Here is a 25066-nt window from a genome sequence, read left to right as displayed (position 1 = left end):
ACTTTCTATAAAGGGCCAGATAGTAAGTATTTTAGGCTTTGGGGGCTTTATGGTTTCTATCCATGCTCCCCAACTCTGCTGTTAGCAAGAAAAAAGGAATGAAAGAAAATGAATGGGTATGGCTATGTTCCAATAAAAGTTATAATTAGAAAAATAGGTAGCGGACTGCACTGGCTTGCCAGTCATCGTTTGCCTATGCCTGATCTAGAATACCTCATCTTGCCGTCTTATTTTTGTATACTGTTGGCCATTACATCCAAGTTTCAGGCAGTCACACTAGCAAACTGTTGAAGCCAACAGTGAATCTAGAATTGCTGGGCAGGATGCTCAGATAGACTTTTTCAGCATTTTGTTTGTTCTTCCTTGTCTAACTCCCATTAGATCCATTCCTATACATATTTCCCAGGTATCTGCCAAAATAAATTGTTTTGGAGTGTATCTTAAGTCCTCATTGGTTAGATTTTCAACTCCTCTGCGGCCTGATCATTTGAAAGAAATAAGAAATGGACCTGGAAGTAATGAAATGGTGGGAGAGGTTGTTGCAGAGGATCAACTTGTTGAGAAGGGGGCCACCCCAGTCAAGGAGGCACTGATCTTTTTAGACAAGGGAGGAAGGGCTGATCCTGGGAAGGGAAGTTCGGTAGAATTTGCATATTTAAATTACACACCTTCATTAGAATCTGCCCAAGTTTCCCACCTTAAATCTCAGGGCCCAACTTTTTCATGATACAATGCTCTGATTTTAACATAAGAAACCTTATGAGACTGTGAAATCAGTAAATGTTATAACTCAGCCAATCTCAGGATTGGGCTTTTGATTTCTTTTTCAGCACTCTTCTCTGAAACTGTAAGAATTGGGGAATTCTTTCAGTGTCATCATAGAAGCTTTCCTGCCCCTAATTTGTCCAGCACTGACAGTGTAAAGTCACTTGTAATGTGCCCAATTTCTCCAGGACAGTTAGAAATAGCCATCCCACCCTGCAGTGCTTGTACTCTTTATTTACACTTTGTTCTGTTGTAATACAGTGGCACCCCTCTGAAGCCTGTCTACTTTATTCACTTGTCCCCAAGCCCCTCAGATGTCCATTCTTCTGTCAGGGTATACTGTTGCTCCCAGGGCTCCCTGCCTTCAGATAAGCAGATCGAAGACTCAAAGTGAGATCCCTCGTTATGGTTTTTCACTCTAGAGTCACTTATGTCTGTTTCTGCTTTGAGTTTAGAAAACAAAAGCCCTTTAAATAATCTAGGATTTAAGTGTTTAATATTAGAATTTAGAGCCTGTATGAATGTGGAGATAACTGAGGGAGTGAGTGATGAGGGAGTCACTGCTGCAGGCCAGGAAATCTGCATGTGGAAACTTACCAGAGGTACAAAAACTGGTGGCTCATCAAGAAACTGTGACAAACTGAAGATTAACCACCAGTCCTCTTGGTTTATAGCACCAAAGCAGGTAGTTCACATTGAAGCCTCTTGTGAATCTCATGTTGCCCACTTGTCTGCTTCTCTTCTGGTTTCCAGATCTTGTGTATATGTTGTTCATTGGCACATTTGGATCTAGAACTTTCTGGGAAAGGGAATCCGGATAAGGTAGTTCTCTGCCTCCTTTTTCTGAGGACTTGGGATGGAGTAGGGGTGGATTGCTGATGTGACAACAGACAACTCAGTACCTTCCCTCTACCACTGGGTTGGCTGTACATGTACATGCACATAAGCAACATTTAGAGGCCAATTGCCTGGGAGGAAATAGTTTTTAAATATACTATTATATATATGGTGAGAGTGTTAATCTTGAATGTAATGTCAAAAAGCTTCCACAAATCAAGAAAGTAAACCTTATATTAGAAAATTGGGCAGAGGATAGAAATAGACAGATTGAAGAAGAAGTTTACACATGGCTATTATTTTAATATTTGTTCAGTCTAGTTGGGATTAAGGAAATGCAAAATTAAATAATACCTTTTCCCCTATATAACTAAGAAATATTAAGTCAGTGTCATACATACATTGTGGGAAATATAGAAGGGCTCTCTTGCACACCTGTGTACACAGAAAATGAGTGCAAGATTTTCATATGTGGGCTTGCATGTTTCTAGAGGGAGGACTGGGGATAGACAACTGCCCTGGTGATAGTTCTGCTTCCAGCGAGTTGGTGATGTGGGTCTGTGCAGTAAGGAAGTATTTTGATTTTGTTATTTTAATCTTTTTTTAATCTTAAAAGAAGAGTTAGACACTTTTTTTAGACACTTTTAAACACACAAAAACTAGGCCCAAATCTAATATAATTGATAGATTTCAAGCAGCAATGCAATCTAGTTTGTATTCAGTGCAAATTTTGTAGTTATTAGAAATATTGGATATGTACTTTTTGGTAGCATACACTAGTTTATTAATGGTGGTTTAGGGAATGATCACCCTCTAGTGGTGCTCTATTTCATGTTCTGTGTAATGGTATGGAAATTCCCAGCTGTCTATTTAAGTGTTTGGTATTTAAAAGACAACCCTTAGGGAGGAAACAGGCAGTGTGTATCTGAATTACTAGATTTTATCAGTAAGTTTGGAAATATAAATAATAGAATCACAATTGTTAAGATTTTTCTATATGATTATCAGTTTATATTGTATTAATATGTTTTACCATCATCATATAATTAGAGTAGGAAATTACATAATGAATAATAGAACAAACATTTGCTGACAGTTTATTCAAACAGAAGCAGATTATCCTGAATTTATCATTCAAATATATTAGTGCCAGAAAGCATGTCATCTGTATAAATTTTTCCCTTTAACTTGTTTCCCTTACCTTTGTAAGTAGAGAGGAAAAGAGATGGTTCATACAGAAATATCTTTAACATATCTTTATCACCAATTAATTACAGTTAGTTTTAAGAAAGTAAATATCCTTAATGATGTAAATTAAAAATAATTGATATATTTATAACTACTATTGTAATTTTTTTAAAAACATTAATACTATATTTAATTTTCAAGTCCTGCCATTGAATCTCCCAGAGAAGATTCTTCAAGTTTAGTTGCTGAACTTCAAGAAAAGCTTCAGGAAGAAAAAGCTAAGTTTCTAGAACAACTTGAAGAACAAGAGAAAAGAAAGAATGAAGAAATGCAGAATGTTCGAACATCTTTAATTGCTGAACAACAGGTATGTTTCCCTCCCGCCGTTTAATTTGTGTCCTCACAGTAAATAAATTAACTGTAACTAAAATTAAACATACTTTCTAGTGTCTCTGAGGGCTTCTTATGCTTTAGGTGTTGTTTTCATTTACATTAACCTGTTAATATTTATTAAATACCTTCTCATGATAAAAATATGTATTTTTTACTAGTTTATGTCATTATGTTGTGTATACAATCTTAGAGATTTCAAAATGAAATAGTCCTGGATTAGAAATTAGGACTTGTGAGTTTTGTTCTGGTTTCTTCACTATTAGTGTGATCTTGGGTATATCATTTAATCTTTCTAGAAATCAGATTAGTTTTTCTGCAAAATGACAATTATACTGCCATATGACTCTAAAATTTCATTCTAAATTATTTGCTGATCAGTACAAATTTCTTGCACTTTTTTTCTATAATCCTTACCCATTTGAGAATTTGGTGTTGAACTTTACTGGTTCACTTACTAATGTTGGTCAGTAGTGAAGAGTTAAGCTTCTGAGATAAGGAGAAGCTAGATTATTAAGAACCAATGTGCCTAATTTTGTTAGGGAGCTTGTACCCCACCTGAAGTCCTGAACAATGGTTGAAGAAAAAATAAGTGAGTATCATAATCGGATTTATACCTAATGAAGGTTGCCATGGCAACATGAGGAAATTCTGAAACTGGCAGCTGTAGGAACAGGGTGAATGGTTGTTGGAATTCAGGCTAGGGACAGTACTGATAGACTTTTTTTTATCCCAAAGGAAACATTTCTAAAACTGGCATATATATTTTAGATGATAAATAAATTTAACATTTTGTTGTAGTTTTCTTAAAATATTATGATCAAATGAGTATAATTTTAGAATTTAAAAATGTAAATCAGGAAATAGAAATAAAGAGGTCTAGTTCAGAGCCCTCAGATGCTTTAAAATGAGTAAAGAAAGAGGAACCAGCAAAAGGAAATGAGAAAGAGCAGGAAAAAAATACAACAGATAAAAGTATGGCTTCAAGGTTGCCAAGGCATGTAAGTATACAGGGAGGTGAAGTAGCCAACATTAAGAATTGCCAACAAAGAGGTCAAGGTCAATGATTTGTCTCTGTCTCTGAAAATTTGGATTTATAGATTCTTTTGTGTCTTCATTTTACATTAAATTCATCTTTCTGTCTCACATCTTCTCTGTCTGCTCTTTGTACATATACATACACAATTTCAGATTTCCAAAATAAAGTAGAAGATAAATTAATTAATGAAGCCCCGAAATATATAACTGACAGCTGTCTAATTCAGTTCCGTATGTCTCCGGGCCTCTTTTAATATCTGTAAAGTGAGATTAGGAAAAATAATTTCCAAAGTATCTTCAGATTTTAAACAATGTGTATATGAAGTGGAAGTTATTTAAGATTAAAATAGTAATTTATGCCTAGGTCAATAAGGTTTCTGCTATCTTGGGCCAAGTTTGTTCTCATCTTAACTAGCTCTCTTTTATATGCCTGTTATAATTTATGATAATGTATTTATAAACCCATTTAATTTTACAATACAGCAAAGATGAAAATAAATAAAATAGTTAATACTTTCTATATATAAACAAATGCTTAATACAAAGCCATATCATAAATATTCTGCTTGAGAGAATCTTTCTGTATCAGCTTTCTGGTTAGGTGGATCAAAATGATTTCATTAAATTTTTATCTAAATATGCTATATTCTTTTGTTGTCACCATTATTGCTGTTATTAATTGCGCAAGAACTGTAAAACTCAAAAAAAAATTTTCATTGTGTATTAGATAAATTCTTAAAATTTCAATTGGGAAATGCTTGGCCAGGAGACGGGGAGGAATCAATTTAGATAATTTTACCAGGGATCTGTTGCGCTTACTTTTCGAGAAGGTCTTTATAAATGGAGATTTTGCAAAAGAAAATGTTAATACTTCAGTCTTCTTTTAAAAAGCAGCAGTGCTTATCTATGTAGTGGAGAAGCTTAGCCTACCTATAGGTTATGCCTAAGAGTTATTTCCAGAGGACGTCTTTTGTTGCTCAGATGTGGCCTCTCTCTAAGCCCAACTCTGCAAGTGAAATTATTTACCCTCCCTCCTACATAGGATATGGCTTCCAGGGATGAGCCTGGCCTTGACACCGTGGACAATGCCATCCTAACCAAAAGGGGGAAAAGAAGTGTAACAAAAAAGGTATTAGTGGTTGAGAGAGTTCAAATAGAGTCAAGAGGCTCTTACACTAGTTTCATGTTAGACCTTGCTACCTATCATACTTTGTCAAACTGCTACCAAAACTATTCCTGTCAACCCTAAAGAATATCTAGGGCATTATATGAGATTCTGTAGAGGTTACATGTACTAGGATTACTTTCTAGAAACCAACAATCTCCTGTTGGGTTCCTAGACCAGATAAGTCCTAAAATGCAGAGGGGCCAACCTCTCTAGAACATCAACTAGTTCCATCCCTCTATCCCATATTATTGACAGCCCCCTTCCAACATGAAAACGTTAGAATGGGCATAGCCCAAATACCCCTAAAGAATGGGAGAAAGATCAAAGATGAAGGTAAAGATACATAGAGACGGTAGGGTTTAACAAATGAGTATGGTTCCTGCATCATTATATTGATATTTATTTTAGTCTTCAGTCTTGGAGCAGCTTGAAGTAAAAACCTAAAATTGTGGAACTGTAACCCATACCAAACTCTGAAATCTGTTCTACAACTAATTGTTTCAGTGTACTCTGAAATTTATTGCTTTTTTGTATGTATGTTATTTTCATAAAAGCAAAAAAGTTGATTGTGATAAATGCACAGCTATGTGATGCTGTGAGCCATTGATTGTAAACTTTGAATGATTGCATAGAATGTGAATATGTAAAATATATCATTAAAATTGTGTTAAAATTTTTTAAAAAGAGGTCTTTAAAATCAGTTGGTTGAAATCTATAAAATTTCATGGTATTTTTAATAGAATGTAATTGAATCTAAAGATCAAGTCGTAATGAATTGACATCTTTCAATTCATGAAAAGAGAATATTACCCCATTTATTTAGATCTTCAAATCTTTATTTTTTATTTTCTGCATATAGATTTTATAAATATTTTATTTTTACCTAAATATTTCATTGTTTTTGTGATATTATAAATGCTATTTTTTTCTTTAAAGATGTTTATTCATTTATTTGCTAAATAAAATATATTGCATACCTTCCAGGGTTATCTGAATATATTTGAAACCTATCCAACAAAATAAACATCATTTTGAGTTTTTTAGGGCAGGTTTATTGAGATATATTCACGCACCATACATTCATCCAGGGTGTACAATCTATGGCTCGCAGTGTATTCACAGAGTTGTATGATTCCTCACCACAATCAATTTTATAATATATTCATTACTTCAAAAAGAAGAAACCCATACTCTTAATACCCCTTATTATTGACACTTAGCATTGATGCTGTACCTTTGTTACAACCAAATATTAAAAAAGTAATTAATTAAAATATTAATGTAACCGTTACAATTGCCAAGTGGAGTTATGAGCCCTGTTCAATGCCATTTTCAGGCAACAATAAAGTTTGTATAAACTAGAGAGTAGCAAATCAAACCATTATCAATCAGAGGTCCAGGAGGCATTGCAAATATCCAAATAAGAGGAGGAGACTGGATTAAGTCATCTCTAAAAGTATACTTCTTTTTCTCCCCGAAATTTCACAAAAAAATAATTTGCTGATGCTTTTCCTCTGACAATAAATTTGGGAACATTATTGAGAGGATGGGATTTATTTGGAAGATACTGGAATATATAATATGGAAGCAAGAAAATATAAGCTGTACTGTAGTAACAGCTTTGTTTTAAACAATGTTAGCATTTTTATTTGAAATTAAACATCATTCTTGAATCACTGTATTTTCTTCACATACAAATCCACCACTCAGATATTTGCAGGAGTGTTTTCTAAGCTCTAGCTGCTAAGTACATGCAGATAATTTAAGTAGTTATCGTTCTGTTGTTCCAGACCAATTTTAACACTGTTTTAACAAGAGAGAAAATGAAAAAAGAAAACATAATAAATGACCTTAGTGATAAATTGAAAAGTACAATGCAGCAACAGGAACGGGATAAAGGTTAGTACCGTTTTGTTGTGATTTAATTTTATTTTTCTGGTTTCAAATTTGTTTTATTTTTCTTACAGTTATTTGTGCACATAGTTTAGAGAGTCAAATAATTCTGCATGGTTTAAAGATCAGTCTCCTCTGCTCCCTCCTTCCTTCCTCAGAGGCAAAACTTTCAAATCTTTAAGCCATTTCTTTTGAGATGTATCTTCCTATCTCTAAATAACATGCTTACACTGTTATTTCACAGTATTTCCATTTTAGACATTATCTAATGACTTCCCCCCATGGAAAATAAAGACTGAATTCTCTTACATTACTGCCACCTACCATTCCACTATTGTATACATGCACACTTCCCATCTTGGTTGAATTGGGATTCAGGTTTTCATTACTATAACTTCATAAATACTTTTCACATAGTTTTGTAGAATATTATACCATGAATATATTTACCCTCAGGTTAACAATTGTCTTGTTTTGGTTGCTTGATTTTCTCAATACTTATAATTAATTCAACCTGAAAGTTTCCACAGTTGTCTGATTTTCCTTTCAACACTTTGAAACTCATCATTTCCTGTCATTTTCACCTTCTTGAAGAAGTCTTTTCCAGAACTTTTCCACTTGCTCCAATCTGGCCTGGCTATTTTCTGTGCCTACCATGCAGCTGATTTCCTGCAGTATCCCTTCACCATTTTGGTCTTATAGGCAAGCCCATTGCCTTTCTCAGGAGATGAAGTGTCTGTGTCTTGTATCCCATGCCTTCTTTTGGTTGACTCTCGTTTTGGTGGTATGCATCCTTCAGTAGCTTCTTGAGAAACTACATAAAGGTAACTTTTCAAGACTCTGTATGTCTGAAAATGTCTTCGTTATGCCTCTGTACTTAAGTGATATATGATGATTCTGGGCTGGAAATCATTTTTCCTCAGAATTTTCAAAACAGTGCTCCATTTTCTTATGACTTCCAGCCTACTTCCTGATCTTTAAACATTTCTTTTCTGAAATATTTTGTAATCTTCTCTTTTTTCCTTAGTGTTCTGAATGTCACATTCACATGTTTTTCTGGTGGTTCTGTTTTCAAATATCATGCTGGGTAAGTGGGCCTTTTCATCTGAAAATGTAGGCCTTTCTGTTCTGGGAAATTTTCTTAAGTTATTTCTTTGGTGATTTCTAGGACTCTTACTCAAATATTAAGCGTCCTTGAATGATCCTTTTCTTATCTCCACACTCCTATTTTCTGTCCTTTTGTCATTTTGCTCCCCTTTCTGGCAGACTTCTTCAACTGTATCTTTCAAGCCTTTTACTGAGTTTTTCATTTCTGCCAGTAGTCTCTCAATATGATTTCATGATGCAATATCTTTTTATCTTTTGAGGTTATAAATTGTATGCTTTATTTTCCCTGTTCTCTCAGTTGAGGATTTTTTCTTTTTCTGTTTATATTTTCATTTATTTTTTATGCTGGAGACTTTCTTCAGTGGCTTGGTAGGATTTCTTCAGTGGCTTGGTAGGATTTCTTCAGTGGCTTGGTAGGCTACTTATCTTTAAGAGCCTTGAAGGCTGTTTAGAAGCTCTAAGTATGTGGGTCTTGTTTGTGGGCTTCATTGTATAATAATCTGGCATTGGTCATGTCATTGAAGAACCTTCAGTGTCTGAATTCTTAGATCTTTCTTCTTAGACTGATTAGACTTTTTAGAAAAGGATCCTGTAATATTTTGTCTTTGGGAAACAGGCTGAGCTGAAAATATTCCCTTAATCCCCTGAAACAGTACTCTGGCCCTCAACAGTTGTCTTTATGTCCAGAGAATATATTTCCTTTTGATTAGGCAGGTAGGGTTCTAGAGATCTGATTGCTGCTGCTGCTGCTTTGTCTTCTGGGTCTTTGTCATCTTTTTATTGAGGTGAAATTCACTTAACATTATAATTGCTTCTTAAAGCAACTTTCGTCCAGTCAGCTTTTTTTTTTTAATCCCCCCTCCCTCCCTCCTTCTCCTAACTTCCAGGAAGATATCATGTCACCAATTTCTGAGTCTTAAGAATATTGGCATTCGCATCAAATTGTTTTAGTTTTCCCCATTGCTGGCTTAGAAACTCGCTATCTTGGATGAGCTAAATTAGAACTTTTCATATTCCGAAATTTAATTTCTGTGTGGCCTCTCCAGTTCTGCTTATTTTCATGAGCTTGTACCTTAAAAAAAAAATCCCTGTTCTGTTGACTTATTGGGGTTTAGGAAGAAACAAAAGTTAATGCAGGGTTCAATCTGTCTTCTTTATTTAGAAGTCCTTCAGCTAAGCTTTCCTGTGGAATACTTTGCTTCTTTGAAAAGATTTCTTATTATTCCTTTTTCCTTGAATTACTGATCCCTTTTATTGGGAGGATGGGGGGGCAGGTTCAATTTTCCAGAAATCGATTTTCTAGAAATTGAACCTGAGTCTCCCGCAGGGAAGGCAAGCATTCTACCACTGAATCTATATGGATTCTCATACACCATATAATTACCCAGAGTATACAGTCAGTGGTTCACAATATCATCATATAGTTGTGCATTCATCACCGCAGTCAATTTTTGAACATTTTCATTATCAAGAATGTGATTTACTTTTAATGCCCCTTAAAAAGTATTCATATGAAATCTTTTCCATTAAATAATGCTTATTTCATTGGGTTGGGGCTTCAGATTTGATAGAGTCACTTTCTGAAGATCGTGCTCGTTTGCTTGAGGAAAAGAAAAAACTTGAAGAAGAAGTCAGTAAGTTGCGTAGTAGCAACTTGGCTGCAGCTCCAGAACTTTATGGAGCTTGTGCACCTGAACTCTCAGGGGAAGCAGAGAAATCAGGCATGGAAACAGTAGATGATGGAAGATCAGATTCAGCAATGGAGACAAGCATGATGTCTGTACAGTGAGTATTTCAGTCTGTCTTTGTGTATTTAAGGCTTTTAAACCACTAGCTGCAATTCTGTAAAGTATAAAGCTATGAAGATGGAAGAGATAGTTAATATTACTGGTTGTCCACAACCCGTATGTCATAAGGTTATTTCATTACAACTTTTAAACTATAAATGTGAGGAATATTTTTAACAGTACTGATTTTGTGTCCATATGGATTATTTGTTGGGTCTTTTCATACTACACATAAGTGTGTACCTAAAATAATGGTGGCTTATTTTTTATCATCAAATATAGATCTCAAAGCAAAAGGCTCTTAAAAAGATTAAAAAAAGGATATTCATATAGATAAGGGGTACAGTTTATCAAAAATTAATCATTTACTAACTTGTAGCTTTAAAATGTGACTTTGATAAACTGTAACCCATACTAAACTTTAAAATCTGTTCTGTAACTCCTTGTTAAAATGTACTTGGAAATTTATTGCTTTTTTGTATATATAATGTTATATTTCGTAATTAAAAAAAGATAAACTCTGTATGAATAAAAAATGGCTTAAAACTATATTAAGAAATTTTTTTATCCACAGAATAGCATATTTCTTTTACAGGAAACAGTAATGAAGTAAAAATAAATAAAGAAATGAAGAAATAGAATGATATAGTTGACAATTTAATAGGACAGTTAAAGGCAACTATATGCCATATCACAAAGGAAGGTTCAAAGTTACACTGATATTATTCAGGCCACTAAACATAGAACAAAAATATTAAAAATTAATTGCAAAGGTGGCAGTCCATATATCTGGAAATTTGAATACCTGGATTTAATATAAAAATGAAAATCGAGTTATTCAGAACTAAAGAAAACTATCAAACACTGAGGAATATAATAAGAGTGGTACTCTGGGAGAACTTTATAGCCTCAAGTACATGTATTAGAAAATGGAAATAATAAATGTGAATGATCTAATATAAACAAAATAAAAGGCTATTTTGTAGTTTATAAAGCTAAAATAAAGTACAAATAAATAAGTGGATTGAAAAGGAGTACATAACCACAGGTATATAAATGATTTTTAAAATTCTAGAGAATAGAATGTTGTGAAGAGAATCTCACTTGTGAATATAGATGTAGAGAATCAGCATATGGATTACTTTGTGGCAGAATTAAGATAATATAGTTTCCATGGCCAAATGAAATATTTCAAAAATATGATAGTAATAGTTAAACATTAGAATATCCCTCAATGTAACTGTAGTTACGGATTACATGAAAAGTTTCATATGATTATCTTTGTAGATGCAGAAATGGCATTTGGTAAAATTCAGTATTCATTCATTACAAATAACTATTTTAAAACCTTTATAGAAATTTTCTTAATTTGATGGGCATGCATGGAAGATACAGTATATGTCATTATAATGTTGAAATATTTAGAACTATTTTCCATAAATTTAGAAGGTATAAGAATGCCACTTGTGCCACTATTGCTATTCAATAAGACAGGAAATAATAAAATTCAGAAAAAAAGAGACTAAACTGCCATCATTTCAGGATAATACCCTTTTCAAACCTAAGAGATTTAACAAACTATTAGAATTAGAGTCTATCAGAATTCAGGCATTAGATATATTTTTAAAAAATAGTTTATATGGTTTATCACAAAACCCAATTTGAAAAGAAAGACAGTTTGAATACGTATAAAAGATCACAGCAAAAATATAAAGGCATGACTTGTTAGTGACAATTTAGTTAACAAAAAAATTGTTTAAGGTCCTTGTAGAGAAAGCAGTTGGGGAGAAAAGATCTAAACATTAACTTGGAAAGATGCACCATGGTCACAGAAAGAAATGTATACAGTATCATAAAGACTTTATTGTCTCAGTAGATTTATTCTTATATTAATCTAAAACCAAAATTCCAATAGAATAAGTTGGTAAAAATTAGTTAAGTTTGCTGAAATTCATAAAGAAAAATAATATGCATAGTTGATAATGTTTTTAAAAGATCAAAGAGTAAGCATTTTTCCAACTGTATGTTTTATCTAGTTCATAGTAATTCACTACATTGTTGGTATAGCCACAGATAGACTAACAGAATTGATGGTCAAACCCATGGATGAGTGGAAAATTACATCTGGCATTTTAAAGCAGTTTGGGAAAGGATAGACTCCTTAGAATGTGAGACATAATTGGTTACCCATTGTTTGGGGGTGGGGCTAGGTTAGTGCCTAGTTTCACCTTATACACAAAAATAGATTACTTATATATCAAAGACTAAATTTTTAAAAATATGTTAAAATTATTAAGGAAAATAGGAGACTTCTAAATTTATGGTCGGGACATCCTAGGAAAAGACCAATAAATATTATTACATCAAAATTTTAAACTTCAGAATGCAAGAAGACATTAAGGATAAAAGTGCCACATATTTAATTAATACCAGTTCCTCCAGAATTTTCTAAAAAAAACAGAAAAGGAAGTAATACTTCCCAACTTGTTTCTTGAGGGCCCAATGGCAAAACCAGAGAAAAACATCATGAGAAAAGAAAACTACAGAACAATGTATCTTACGAATGTAGATGTGAAAATCCTCAACAGAGTACTAGCAAACTGAATCTAACAACCTATGAAGAAGTATTCATTATGACCAAGTGAGATTTATCTCAGGGAAACGAGGTTGCTTTACCAAAAATCAGTTAACATCATACAGCATATAAATAGAATAAAAACAAAAATTTCATGACCATCTGAATAGATGAAGAAAAAGTATTTGACAAAATCCAGCACCTTTCATGATGAAAACACTCAAGAAATTGGGAATTGATAGGAACATCCTCAGCCTGATAAAGGGTATCTACAAAAAAAAAAAAAAAGAACTAATAAATTAAATTAATAAATAAATTAAATGGGGAAAGACTGCTTTGCCCCTAAAATCAGGAATGAGACAAGAATATCTGCACGTCTACTCAACATTGTACTGGTGATTCTAGCTTGTACACTTAGGCAAGAAGAATAAAGGAAAAAGTTAATGTATCTCTATTCACATGATCTCATATATATATATCTTAAGAAATTCCTGAAAAAACTATTAGAAGTAATAAATATGTTCAGCAAGGTTCCAGGGTACAAGATCAGTATGCCAAAATCAGTTGTATCTCTGTATACTAGCAATGAATTGTGCAAACATTCACAATTCCATTCATTAAGCATGAATAATTCATTAAGAGTCAAAAAGAATAAAAGACTTTGGAATAAATATAACAAAAGAAATTCAAGATTTGTACATTGAAAATTACAAAATGTAATTGCATGCTCATGGCTCAGAAGACTTAGTCTTGTTCAGACGGAAATACTCCCCAGATTCATTGTAATCACTTTTAAAAGTCCAGTTGCCTTTTTGCAGAAATGAACAAGCTGATCCTGAAATTCATATGGAGGTGCAAGGGACCCTGAATAGCCGAAACAATCTTTAATAAAGAAGAACAAAATTGGAGGACTCACCCTTCCTGATTTCATGATTTCTGAAGGCACTGTAAAGCCGTGATAGTCCTGAGTATAGTGCTGGCTTGAGGCCTGACATATAAATTGGTTTGAGAGGCCAGGAATTAAACCTTACATTTGTGGTCAAGTGAACCCTTACTTAGTATTGAGGATGGAAAAATATGGGGAATATGGGAAAATAAAAGCCTTTTCAACAAATAGTGCTGTGACAGCAGGATATCCACATATAAGAAAATGAAGTTGAGCCCTTGAAAATGGTTTATAGGCCTAAATATAAGAGCTAAAATTATAAAACTCTTAGAAAAAAAAAATGCATAGGAATAAATCTCATGACCTTGGTTGGGAAAAGTTTCCTTCTGTTAAGAATTTGCATTTAGAAGAAGGCATAAATCCTGCCTCCTGTCCAGGTGCTTTAAATGTAGTTTGAGAATTATACTTCTATAAGAATTTAAAAACCTATGTGGTTCTTTTTTCTAATTATGTTTTGGATGTTTAGGGTAAGGGCCTCTGGTACAATGAATGTACAACGCTGAAACATAAACCAGCCTAAACTGGCTACTTTGAAAGTGTAGTATAAATATAAACTTGTACGCTTTAAAAGTGTTCTGAGTTAGTATGTAAATTTCTCCAATATTCTGGAAGAATTTAGAGTTCAGAATTTTAAAGCTTGAAACTGAATGAAATCATTTTCTCATTTCTAGAGAAAATGTCCATATGTTATCTGAAGAAAAACAGAGAATAATGCTATTAGAACGAGTAAGTAAATTATTTTCTTGAAATATGGTGTTTAATAGTGTTCACTTTGGGGATGCAGTTAAATAAATTTTCTTCTGAAAGTATACTTTATTAGCCTATTTCTATTTGTGTTTAAAAATTAAATCATTTTTATATTTATTTTTGTGATTATAATTTTGTTTTTCAAGAATCTAAACAATTGACAGTACTCTTAGAGACTTCTCATTTGTCATGATTAATGAAGTCTATGTTAGTGAAAAAGGTTGAATAAATACATAGAATAAGGTTTTATTCATGAGAATTTCGGAGAATTATCATAAATATGAATTTTGTTTCCAAAACAGAATATGAAATGTTCTTCTTTTTAAAAACTTGGGCAGAAATATAAGAATAAGTAAGTAATGAAGAAAGAGAAGAGCTATGGTTTTGATAAATATTAATTGAAATGAATAGTAGAAAATTGGCAATAAAGAGTTCTCCCAAGTTGTATTATCAGATAAGATCTAATTTTTGTACGTGTTTGGCAAATCTTGGTTTATGGGTCCATTTTCGATCCTTAAGCCCTTAAGATTTTCAACAAGGTCTTTGTTTTCTACAATCTTAATTGTCTGAAGGATAGTCAGAATTATGCAGCTTTGTTCAAATGTAGCATGTAGTTTGTTTTGTTTACTTAAAGGGTGTGACCCACCTACATCAGATTCACCTGAGATGTATGTTCTAAATGCAGATCACTCCTCTTAGGCCAGTCCTCCTAAAAGAGAATATCTGGGGAGAGGTCTCAGATATCTGCATTTAGTATTCACAAGTTTCACAGATAGTTCTAGTATATATTAAGTTTGAAAGCACTTGGCTTAGGTAAATGTTGCCAGTAAATGATGAAAATAGTTGGAAAGGGTTCCTAGAAAATAAAATACTTTCCCCATTGTTTCATATCACAAGTAAACATTGTTCTGAAGATTGAGAAATTTTCTACGATAATGCTGTTTAGCTTCATTTGAGTAAGTACAAGGATAAACCCCAGTTTTTTTTTCCCCTGTAGACACTGCAGTTGAAAGAAGAAGAAAATAAGCGGTTAAATCAAAGACTTGTAAGTTTTTTGCTTGCAAATTGATCTTAACGTTTTAAAATTATTGCATTACATTTCATTATAAAGTTGCACCATCAGAACGATGTGTGCTTTGAGTCCAGTAGTTTTGTTGAGCCATGTTGGTCACTGATGACTGTTGATATCTAGAATGATAAAGTTGGGTCAGGTTTCATTAGCCTTTTTTTTTTAAATTGTAAACAACAAACAAACATACAAACATTCCAGACATAGTTACAATCAGTGGCTCACAATATTGTCACATAGTTGTGTATTCATCACCATGATCATTTTTTTGAACATTTGCATCTCTCTAGCAAAAGAAATGAAGAAAAAAGAAATGTCTCAGTGAGACTGTAAATCTGATCAAGCGAAATACTGTACTAAGATGCTTTTAAACACGGTAAAAAAATTCTGGTTATTAATATACTCTTTATAATTTCTTAGGATTCCATGATTATTTGTGGTGTGATCTCAAGTTAGAATTCTCAGTAAAGTCAGTAAAATAAGTTAGAACTGTGCCTCATAAACCTTTTAGAGAGTGACACGTTCACTCTAACAAGTGTGTTTAATTAGTGTACAATATCTTTTCATGATTCTTGAACATTTTTTTAAGTGAATGAAAAGCATGGGACCATGTGTGGTCTTCTGAATTACCTTGGCTTTGCTCTTAGTTGTGAATTTAAATCGAGTATAGTACTTAAAGCAGCCAACTGAAGTTTTACAATCAGTAAGCTTCAATCAATTATTTCATTTTTCAGATTCTAACAATTACTGTTTACAAATGTAAACATGTCCTCATGGTGAGGAGTACACAACTATGTGATGATATTGTGAGCCATTGATTGTACACCATGTATGGACTGTGTGTGAAGATTGTCAATAAAATTATTTTTAAAAATAGCAATTTAAGGCTGTAGTCTGTACTTTGAAAGTGTTTTAATATACTGTTCAGAATTCAGCTTTTTTCAAAGTAAAATATCTTAGAATGATGTATCTTCTTTCCTTTGAGTGCCTTTATTCATTTGAAGGGCAAAAATCACATACTAATTCTATAGTGATTAGAATGTCAATTATTAATTTATCACCAAAACAATTTTAAGGCTAATTCTGAAGATTTAGAAGAGTTGCCAATCCCACATATCACTCAACATGTATTTGGCAGTGGTTTCTGGTTAGTTTTGTTCATTGCTGTGTTCCTAGCACCTAGAATAGTTCCCGGTGTACAATAAATGCTTGGGAAATATTTATGAATGAACACATTTTGCCTTTCATGTCCAAAGAGCACCCATTCCCACCCTGAGAAGTATCTAAATGTAGATCATACTTTCATATAAATTTACAACTGTATTCAGATAGCCTTCCTGAAATCTAAGCCCTCTTTTGTAATAATTATATGAGCAACTTAAATCTTGATTTAAACTAAACAAATTGAATTGCATATTAACTGAAAAATGGATGGTCAAATTTGTCTTCATTGGCAGGGCATAGACCATTTTTTGATCATACATTATTACCACTTTTAGGCCATTGTATTTATTATTTGTTGTTCTTTCACATTTGTTTTTTAAGCACTAACTGAAACCCTGCAGTGTACCATATAGTTTTCATAGGAAAATGGAAGAAATTCAAAGTATTAAAATTAGATTAAAAAACAAAGAGAGGCGGGCCGCGGTGGCTCAGCGGGCAAGGTGCTTGCCTGCTATGCCGGAGGACCTCGGTTCGATTCCCGGCCCCAGCCCATGTAACAAAAAACGGAGAAACAGAATACAATAAAACAAGAAAATGTTTAAAAATGTTTCCCTTTCTTCCTTCCTTCCTTCCTTCTATCCTTCCTTCCTTCTCTCTGTCTTTCCTTTAAAAAAAAAAAAAAAAAAAAAAAAAAAAAAAAAACAAAGAGAAACCAAGCAGTCTTTCCTTGGTTTGTTTTGTCATACGTATGGCCTACTTTGGTTGGCAAAGAGGAAGTCTTGCTACCTTTTCAGGTCCCAAGATCTTGGAAAATGTCCCACATTTGATGGTGTGAGAGATGGGCTGAAGTCTGTGTTAAGAGCAGAGCAGTCCCGTTTAAGGCAACATCACATCAGTCCGCATGTACCATTCCATTGTACTCACTATCAGAACAGGAAGTGGGTGGCCAATACAGCAATTTCTGAAAATAGTGGGGTTTTTAGACTAATGTATTTCAGGAATTGCCTTGAAGATGAGAAGAGGGAATTTATCAGCTGTCAGAGTTTTACACTGCCATTTCAACCAGAGTAGTATTGAATTTTTTTTGTTTGTTTTTCGTATTTGGATATTGGGCTTTGGAAGCATTTTTTCCCTCTTGCCAAAAGAAAGATTTGGAAATAGGTATGCTATTTTTGACATGTCAGTCTCTAGCTCTATCACATTTTAATTTTGAGATTGGATATGAAATTTTATAAATATTGTAACTCTATACTCCAACAAAACTTGGTCAAGTAAGTACCATAAGTAAAAATAACTTTGGCCAGTGAAACTGATTATTGTAGTAATTGAATTAAGATTAATGAAAATAAGCGATAAGTAAGTTTCGACTCTTTGAAACCTGGGATACAGACTTGGCTGTATGTTATAATATTCAAATAAATTAAGTACATGTTGTGTTACTTTGCTAACTGTTTTTTTTGTTGTTGTTGTTTTATTTCTTGTTTTTAAAGATGTCTCAGAGCATGTCTTCGGTATCTTCAAGGCATTCTGAAAAAATAGCTATTAGAGAGTAAGTATTTTATTTATATTTTGGACTTTGTTCCTTATGAAAAAAATTACTGGATTAAATAGTATAATGAAAATGTATTTCTGTGGCTTTGATCCAAAAGTGACTGCATTAGGACTGGTTTTTCTGTGCTCAGTGGTACTCAAATTTTTTTTATTAGAAAATAAATGTTCCTAAATTGTTATTCTGGAAACAGTAGGATTCTATTAAAAACTCTTGATTGCGAATTGGGGTGATAGCTTGTCTGCAGGGAGCACGGTCCATGTCTTGAGCTCCGACATCGACCAGGCCTGTGTATTCCATGCTAAATTTCAAAAAACATTCCTGTTACAGCTTTACTGATCATTCACATCTAAAGCCTTGAAGACTTCTTGACTTTTCAGCTAGTGCTACCTTTTTTAAAGTCTCATTTACCTCCTCACTCTTTTTCATTTTAGATTGGAGAGCCTTAAAGTTAGTGTTCCTCATTTTAATTTTATTGACATGATACATATTCATAATGCACTATTAAATTTATCAGGTGAATAACTTACTAGCCAATTTTCTTGTACCAAACAACCCCATAATAATACGTTGTTGTTTGTTTGGTTTGTTTGAAATGAGGGTCTGTGGTGGAATAATAAAGCATTGTTAGTTTGTGAATAGTTGTTAGTATTCTTTACCTGACTGGATGGATGCAAAAGCCACTGACCCAGTTTCAAAAAAAAAATCCATTGTTTCGTTTATTTATAATAGATCTATTGACCAAATTTGTGTTGTGAAGTATGCCACGGTTACTGACCTTTGGCATCTCATTATAATTTAACTTCAGATGTGAAAGGGCTACTGAGTGGTATTTCTTTCCCACCTGGATATCAAATCAGTGGGTAGCCTTAGGATCTTTCAGAGATTGGAGAGCGATAAGCTTAAATAACATTGTCAGAGGGAGGGCTCCTTTATCTTTTTAAGGTCGTATCTTCTGGTGATCACACAGTGTCTACCACATAGAAGGTAGATTATCTATAAGTATTTGAGGAATAAATAGTTAATGAATACAAGTTATCCTCTAAAGGTGACAATAGCTAAGCTTGACTTATCAGGTATGGGACCTATTAAATTAATTGATCTTGGCAACTAAGAAATAGGAGATTGATTTTAAAGGTCTGCTGGTATTTTGTTCTGTTGTTTTGTTTGGAGGGAAATGGTTGAGTTTATACTGTTATTGTTATGAAAATCCTAGAGAAATGAAAAGAAACCAAAGCATTTCTATGTATTGCAAATATTATCATAGAAAGCTATGGTATATGGAGTTATGATCACTAATTTTTTTTCTAATTGTGATAACATATACATAACATAAAATTTGCCATTTTAACCCACAAAGCAGTGCATGAGGGCTCCAGTTTCTCCTTACCAGCACTTTCTTTCATTTGTTATTGTTATTCTAGCCATCCTAGTAGGTGTGACATGGTATATAGTTGTGGTTTTGGTTTGCATTTCCCTAATGATTGATGTTGAGCATCTTTTCATGTACTTACTGGCCATTTGTATGTCATTTTTGGTCAATCCTTTGCCCATTTATTGATGTCTTGAACATGACTAAGGGCTCTGAAGATGTCACTTAAGGCATGTTGGCAGTGTATTCACTTTTCTCTTTACCATTAACTTTCTCCCAGGTCTGTTCCCTAAGCCAATGATTTGTAATAACTTGAATAGACCTCATTAAGCACATGGGCCTAGCTCAATTGCTTTTTCTTGCCAATTGAAGAGTACTAGGCTGAGAGATTGGGGGAGCCGGATCTAATTCTTTCTTTGCCACTGTGATGATGTGTAATTTCCTTCTTTCTGAACTTCTGTTTCTTGGTGTAAAATGAAAAATTTGGACAACAGTCTTCCTCTTATGACTGGATGAAATAATGTGGTTGCATTCCCCATCCCCTCATCCAAGCACTTTTTTTAAAACATTAGATAATGGAAATTTTATTAAGGAAGAGTTTGGTTTTGAACATCTGTATATGACCAGCATTTCCATTAGAAGCTGTACAGAGTACAAAAAGACTATTAAGTCAGTGAAACTTAATATTACATTAATATTTGAATATGTAGGGGAACATTGCTGAATATGTACTTATGTTGTCACAGTAACTTTTCTGTGCAATAAAATTACATTCCTTTATTCAGTTTTCAGGTGGGAGATTTGGTACTCATAATCCTGGATGAACGCCATGACAATTATGTATTATTTACTGTTAGTCCAACTTTATATTTTCTACATTCAGAGTCTCTACCTGCCCTGGATCTCAAACCAGGTGAGGGTGGTAAGTGTCACATCCATAACTAAAATACTAAACAGAGTGGAAAAATTATATTACAGGTTTTTTTCCAGTTTTCTGATTATTTCACAATTGAGTTAGTAAGAGGAAAGTCTGCTTAAACTGTTTTTTTAAATAAAATTTGCATTATTCAAGCCTATTTTAGTGGGTTCTACTAAATTAATTCCACTATTGGAGTGTAGTTTATGCAGTTTATCTGTTGATCATAGGTACGATTGGTTCAACATCTCATACCCCTGTGTAGTAGAATTATATTAAGCCAAAATTTTCATAAATAAAACCTGTTCAAGCCTGATGCATGCTGGTTTGTTTATAAGAACATTGCCCTTTTTTTTTTCTTTTTGGCTTAAAAAATCTTAACTTATATTATGAAATGTTTTTTTCTGTCCCATGTATCATCCTTTGTCCCTACCTTGTTTTACAATAAACTGGTTAATACTTTCATTTATAAAAGTGTTCCCCTCACATATTTTCCAACTTCCCTTCCAGCAAGTATTGCCCTTTTATATACTTTTTTGACACCTTTATCATGCCTTGGCTTCGCAGTATAAAGACAGTTGGTGCTCAGTTAATACCTGGTGGGAAATGTGCCAGTTTCTGTCCTTGAGGGCTTGTGCTCAGGCCCTTCCAGGAAACTAGTACTGCACAACTATGCTTTCAGATAGAGGAAAGGTCATCTTGGTTAGCTCTTTCAGTAGATGGCACTGTTGAGTTAGATGTAAGTCATGATTTGCATTCAGATTTTAGTATTCCTCGAACTGTGTTTTAAGGTTTGATATACCATCTATAATTAATTGAGTGATAAAAGCCATACATTACAGTTGAAAAAAACATGAATTCAGCTTTATTTTATAAATTGATGTGCATTTCACTGATACCAGTACTTTTTAAAGTCTTACCTATACTTTCACTCATGAGGATCTCAATCTGAGTTTTAATTCCAGCAGTTATATTCTTATGAATAATGACATTACATTCAAATGAAATTAATGATTTTATTCATTAGCTTCAGGTGCATCTAGAAGGCCCTGGGTACTTGGAAAAGTAATGGAAAAGGAATACTGTCAAGCTAAAAAGGTAAAATGTAATCATATGATACAATCCTAGAAATTAGAAAAAGATTCTCCCACAGCTTTAGATGGAAATCATTGCTAGTGCTGTTCTTGGTCTCTTAGCCCTTGAGTTAGAACTTAAATTTAATGAGTGAGTTTTATCAATTTTATAAATATTTGTTATTTGCCTTTAGATAATAAAGGTAGATCACTTATACATGGCTGTTACTACAAAGTTTCTGTCCTATAACTTGTAAGTTAAAGGTGTTTTTATTTGCAAAAGAACAACAATGCGTAACTGGTGACCAAAAGTGAATTCTGGAGTCAGTGTTTTCTTATTTTCATACTATATCCCATTGAAAAAAAAATGTGAAAAACTTCATGGCTAAAAAATACAAGTTGAGTATAATGTCAGCAAGATCACTGCTTTAGAATTTGTGAAATCTACTGAGTATTCTTTCTGCCTGACTGCAATTTTGGGCCTTGGGGCTGCAAAACATTAACTGGAGCTGAATCATATTGATACTTAAAATAATGACATAAAGCTCACTTTGTAGTAAATTTTATATTCCTTAGCAATGATTATCGGTAACAGCAGTTCAGTAAATCCGCTCTGATGAGGAGTGACTCTTGTGTAGTTTGATAAAGACCTCTCCTCTCCAGTACTCCAGCATTGAGCAGTGTATTAGGAAAGTACCTGTGTCATTTGGTGTAATCATTGAAGTGATTCCCTCTTTTCTTTTTCTCTTAGGCACAAAACAGATTTAAAGTTCCTTTGGGGACAAAATTTTACAGAGTGAAAGCTGTGTCATGGAATAAGAAAGTATAACTTATAGAAGAAATTAATATATCCGATGACATTTTTCTGAATTGTCCTACAGTACTCATTTACCACTCCAAAAATAGCAGGCCATCTTTTTATACAAAATTCAATGTGACAATATACTTCATTGGTGTACAACATTTACTTTTTAACTGGCTACATTTTAGGAACAATAAATTCATCAAAACCCTTGGCTGAATTAAAATGGTTTTGGTTTTGTTTTTACCCAGATAACTCTAGAAAGGCGGACCAAACTAGTTCATTTTCTCAAAGGGCATCCCCTGTGCTTTGTGGCTTATGATTAGCCATGTTAATTGCCTGTTAAATATATATTTGCTTGATCGTAGATGTTAAATGTTAGTTATTATTACCAGCATTTGTCCTTTTGTGAAATCAGTATCAGAATACTTGCACTCTTTAACTTATTCTTTATAAAATGTGTAAATTCTTCAAAACTATTTAAAGAGGAGTGTTAATGCATGCAGATAATCATAATTTTGAGTTTGCCTTTGTAGATTACTAAAGCAAATTGTTTCATTTTTTTTTTTAATGCCCTTTGATGTTTCAAGGAAAAAAGAAAAAAAGAACTCTGTAATTAGATTGACTGATTTTAAGATCAGCCATAATTACTCAGCAGTCTTCAAAAGCACTTTGAAAATATTGGTCATCTGGGTCCTGAAGTGGGGGAGAGTCTGTGCAATTGATAGTTTCAAATGAGCATTCAAACCTTCCCAACATCTTTATTACGCTGTTTAAAATAATCATTTTGATGAAATCGTAATTCATGGTTGAGTTTCAGGAAAAAAAGATATTCATTGTACATTAACCATATAGAGGTCATTTAAATAACAAAATATTGTATTGTAAAAGACATGTAGAATTTTAAAACAATAAAGATTCAAACCTGTAAGTGTGTGTGCCTTTTAAAAAAGGATACATTTTTTAATAAATTTGAGTGACTGCTGGGAAGTGTGAAAAATTGTTCTGTATCATATCAAAGAGAAACTTGTTTGTTACAAAAATATTCTTTAACTTTTAACTATATACTGTGTAGCAGGATAAAGCAGTGTTAAATAGAATAGAACTGTGTAATGTAGATCTTTAGAAAAGTTGCCATTGAACAAAGGGATTTAAATGAGTTAGTTGAGTTGCATGAGATTCATTTTAGGTTTCTTGTTAGAAAACAATAATAAAATTATTCTTTTTCAGAAAATAATTTCTTCATAAAAATAAGTTAAATATTTTTTTAAATGTGTGTATCTAATAATACACAAAATGGAAGAAATACTATAGAAAACTGAATTTGACGACATATTAATGAATAAATAAACAAATGATTTCACGTTTCTCTTCAATCCTTCCATAACATCTTTACATAATGGACACAAAAGCATTAAATTACCTTATAGGTGAGGTGGTTTATTGTTAGGCAGATTTGGTTTGATCTAATTGAATCTGCTAGAGAGGTCGTTATGACTTCATCGGAGCCTTAAAATTCCCTCCATGGTCCTTGTGCTGTGGGATTGTGAGGTATTGATACAAGATGCCAAGCCCATCCTATCATTACCATTATGATGGCTTTTGTTGTTTATGGTTTTTCTTATATCCTGTTTTATAACCATCCTGTCCATTTTCATGTATAGCTTTATAAAACAAAACAGGTAATAAAGTAGTATTCTTAGGTAAAAAGAAGAAAAATGAAACTTGAGACTCTCAACTCCTCAGGCTTTGGGTGGTTAAAAGCTGTGCTTTGGTGTCAAAATGCTTGAGTTCCAGTACCAGCTTTAAATTTAATTTTGGGCAAATTGCCTAAATTCTGAACCTTAGTTTTCTCATATAGAAAATGTGATGATAATAGAGTCTATATATAAAGTGCTTTTAACAGTGTCAGACATACATTAAGCACCCAACAAGTCCCTGTACAGTATAACTGGAGCCATTGAAGTCACTCTTCACACTCTGATAGAAATATGATTTTGTTTACATGATTGAATGAATATTTAAGTCACATTTTACTGTAAGAAAACTTTAAACATTCTTGATATGGGTAGTTTTATTTTGTTAGAGTTAACAGAATAAGCAACACACATAAAAGCTTTCATTTTCTTTTTATTTAACAAAAATATCATGTTGTAGAATATACTCATGGTTAAAAAAAAAAAATAGTACTATATCCCAAGACCCCTGCCTTATTCCCTGATACTGCTCCCTGGAGGTGGTTGCTTTTACCTTTTTGGCTATTTTATCTGGTGTGCCAGTTTGTAAACTACACTGCTGTTTCTTGATAAATCAGTTTGACATCATAAATTTACTTTCTCATAATATGGAGATTTAACTCCTAATACTACTTCTCTTTATCTTGCTTATATTGAATATTACATTCTAGTTTGTTTATTAGGATTCACATTATCATGACTTGACATCTTCTCTGCTGACCCAAGTTCTAAGCTATGATTATATTTCCTTTCTTATAAGCCCATCTTTTTCTTTGAAAGTTTGTACTATTAATTATCACATCCTTAATCCTTTTAGAGGTTTCTTCAAATATTTTATCAGGTCCCATATCTTTCAGAGGCCCCCTTTTTGGAACCATTAGCTCTCCTGCTTCAAATAAATCTGGGCTTTTTTTTTTAATTGTGAGATATAACAGGTATACAAA

The 25066-nt window shown here is 33.1% G+C and overlaps 1 protein-coding gene across 6 annotated transcripts in view; it reads left to right on the top strand.

The window, feature by feature from the left end:
- RB1CC1 (RB1 inducible coiled-coil 1) overlaps positions 1-23749 on the top strand; it is a 105355-nt gene extending 81606 nt beyond the window's left edge. For 3 of the 6 annotated variants that reach the window (XM_077166747.1, XM_077166746.1, XM_077166748.1), the window contains 10 exons: positions 2992-3157; positions 5261-5347; positions 7177-7285; positions 9949-10171; positions 14366-14420; positions 15439-15486; positions 18165-18223; positions 20381-20517; positions 21539-21609; positions 22336-23749. In XM_077166747.1, coding sequence (XP_077022862.1) covers positions 2992-3157; positions 5261-5347; positions 7177-7285; positions 9949-10171; positions 14366-14420; positions 15439-15486; positions 18165-18223; positions 20381-20517; positions 21539-21609; positions 22336-22413 — 1033 coding nt within the window. In that variant the 3' untranslated portion in view covers positions 22414-23749. The remainder of the gene's footprint in view (positions 1-2991; positions 3158-5260; positions 5348-7176; positions 7286-9948; positions 10172-14365; positions 14421-15438; positions 15487-18164; positions 18224-20380; positions 20518-21538; positions 21610-22335) is intronic. The other 3 variants (XM_077166749.1, XM_077166751.1, XM_077166750.1) reach the window with 3 other exon arrangements.
- Positions 23750-25066: the final 1317 nt, after the last annotated feature.

Source organism: Tamandua tetradactyla, chromosome 6 (genome assembly GCF_023851605.1).
Source record: "Tamandua tetradactyla isolate mTamTet1 chromosome 6, mTamTet1.pri, whole genome shotgun sequence".
In the NCBI taxonomy this organism is placed as follows: Eukaryota; Metazoa; Chordata; class Mammalia; order Pilosa; family Myrmecophagidae; genus Tamandua; species Tamandua tetradactyla.
Note: the sequence above shows the minus strand (reverse complement) of the source record. Positions and strands in the feature narration are given on the sequence as shown.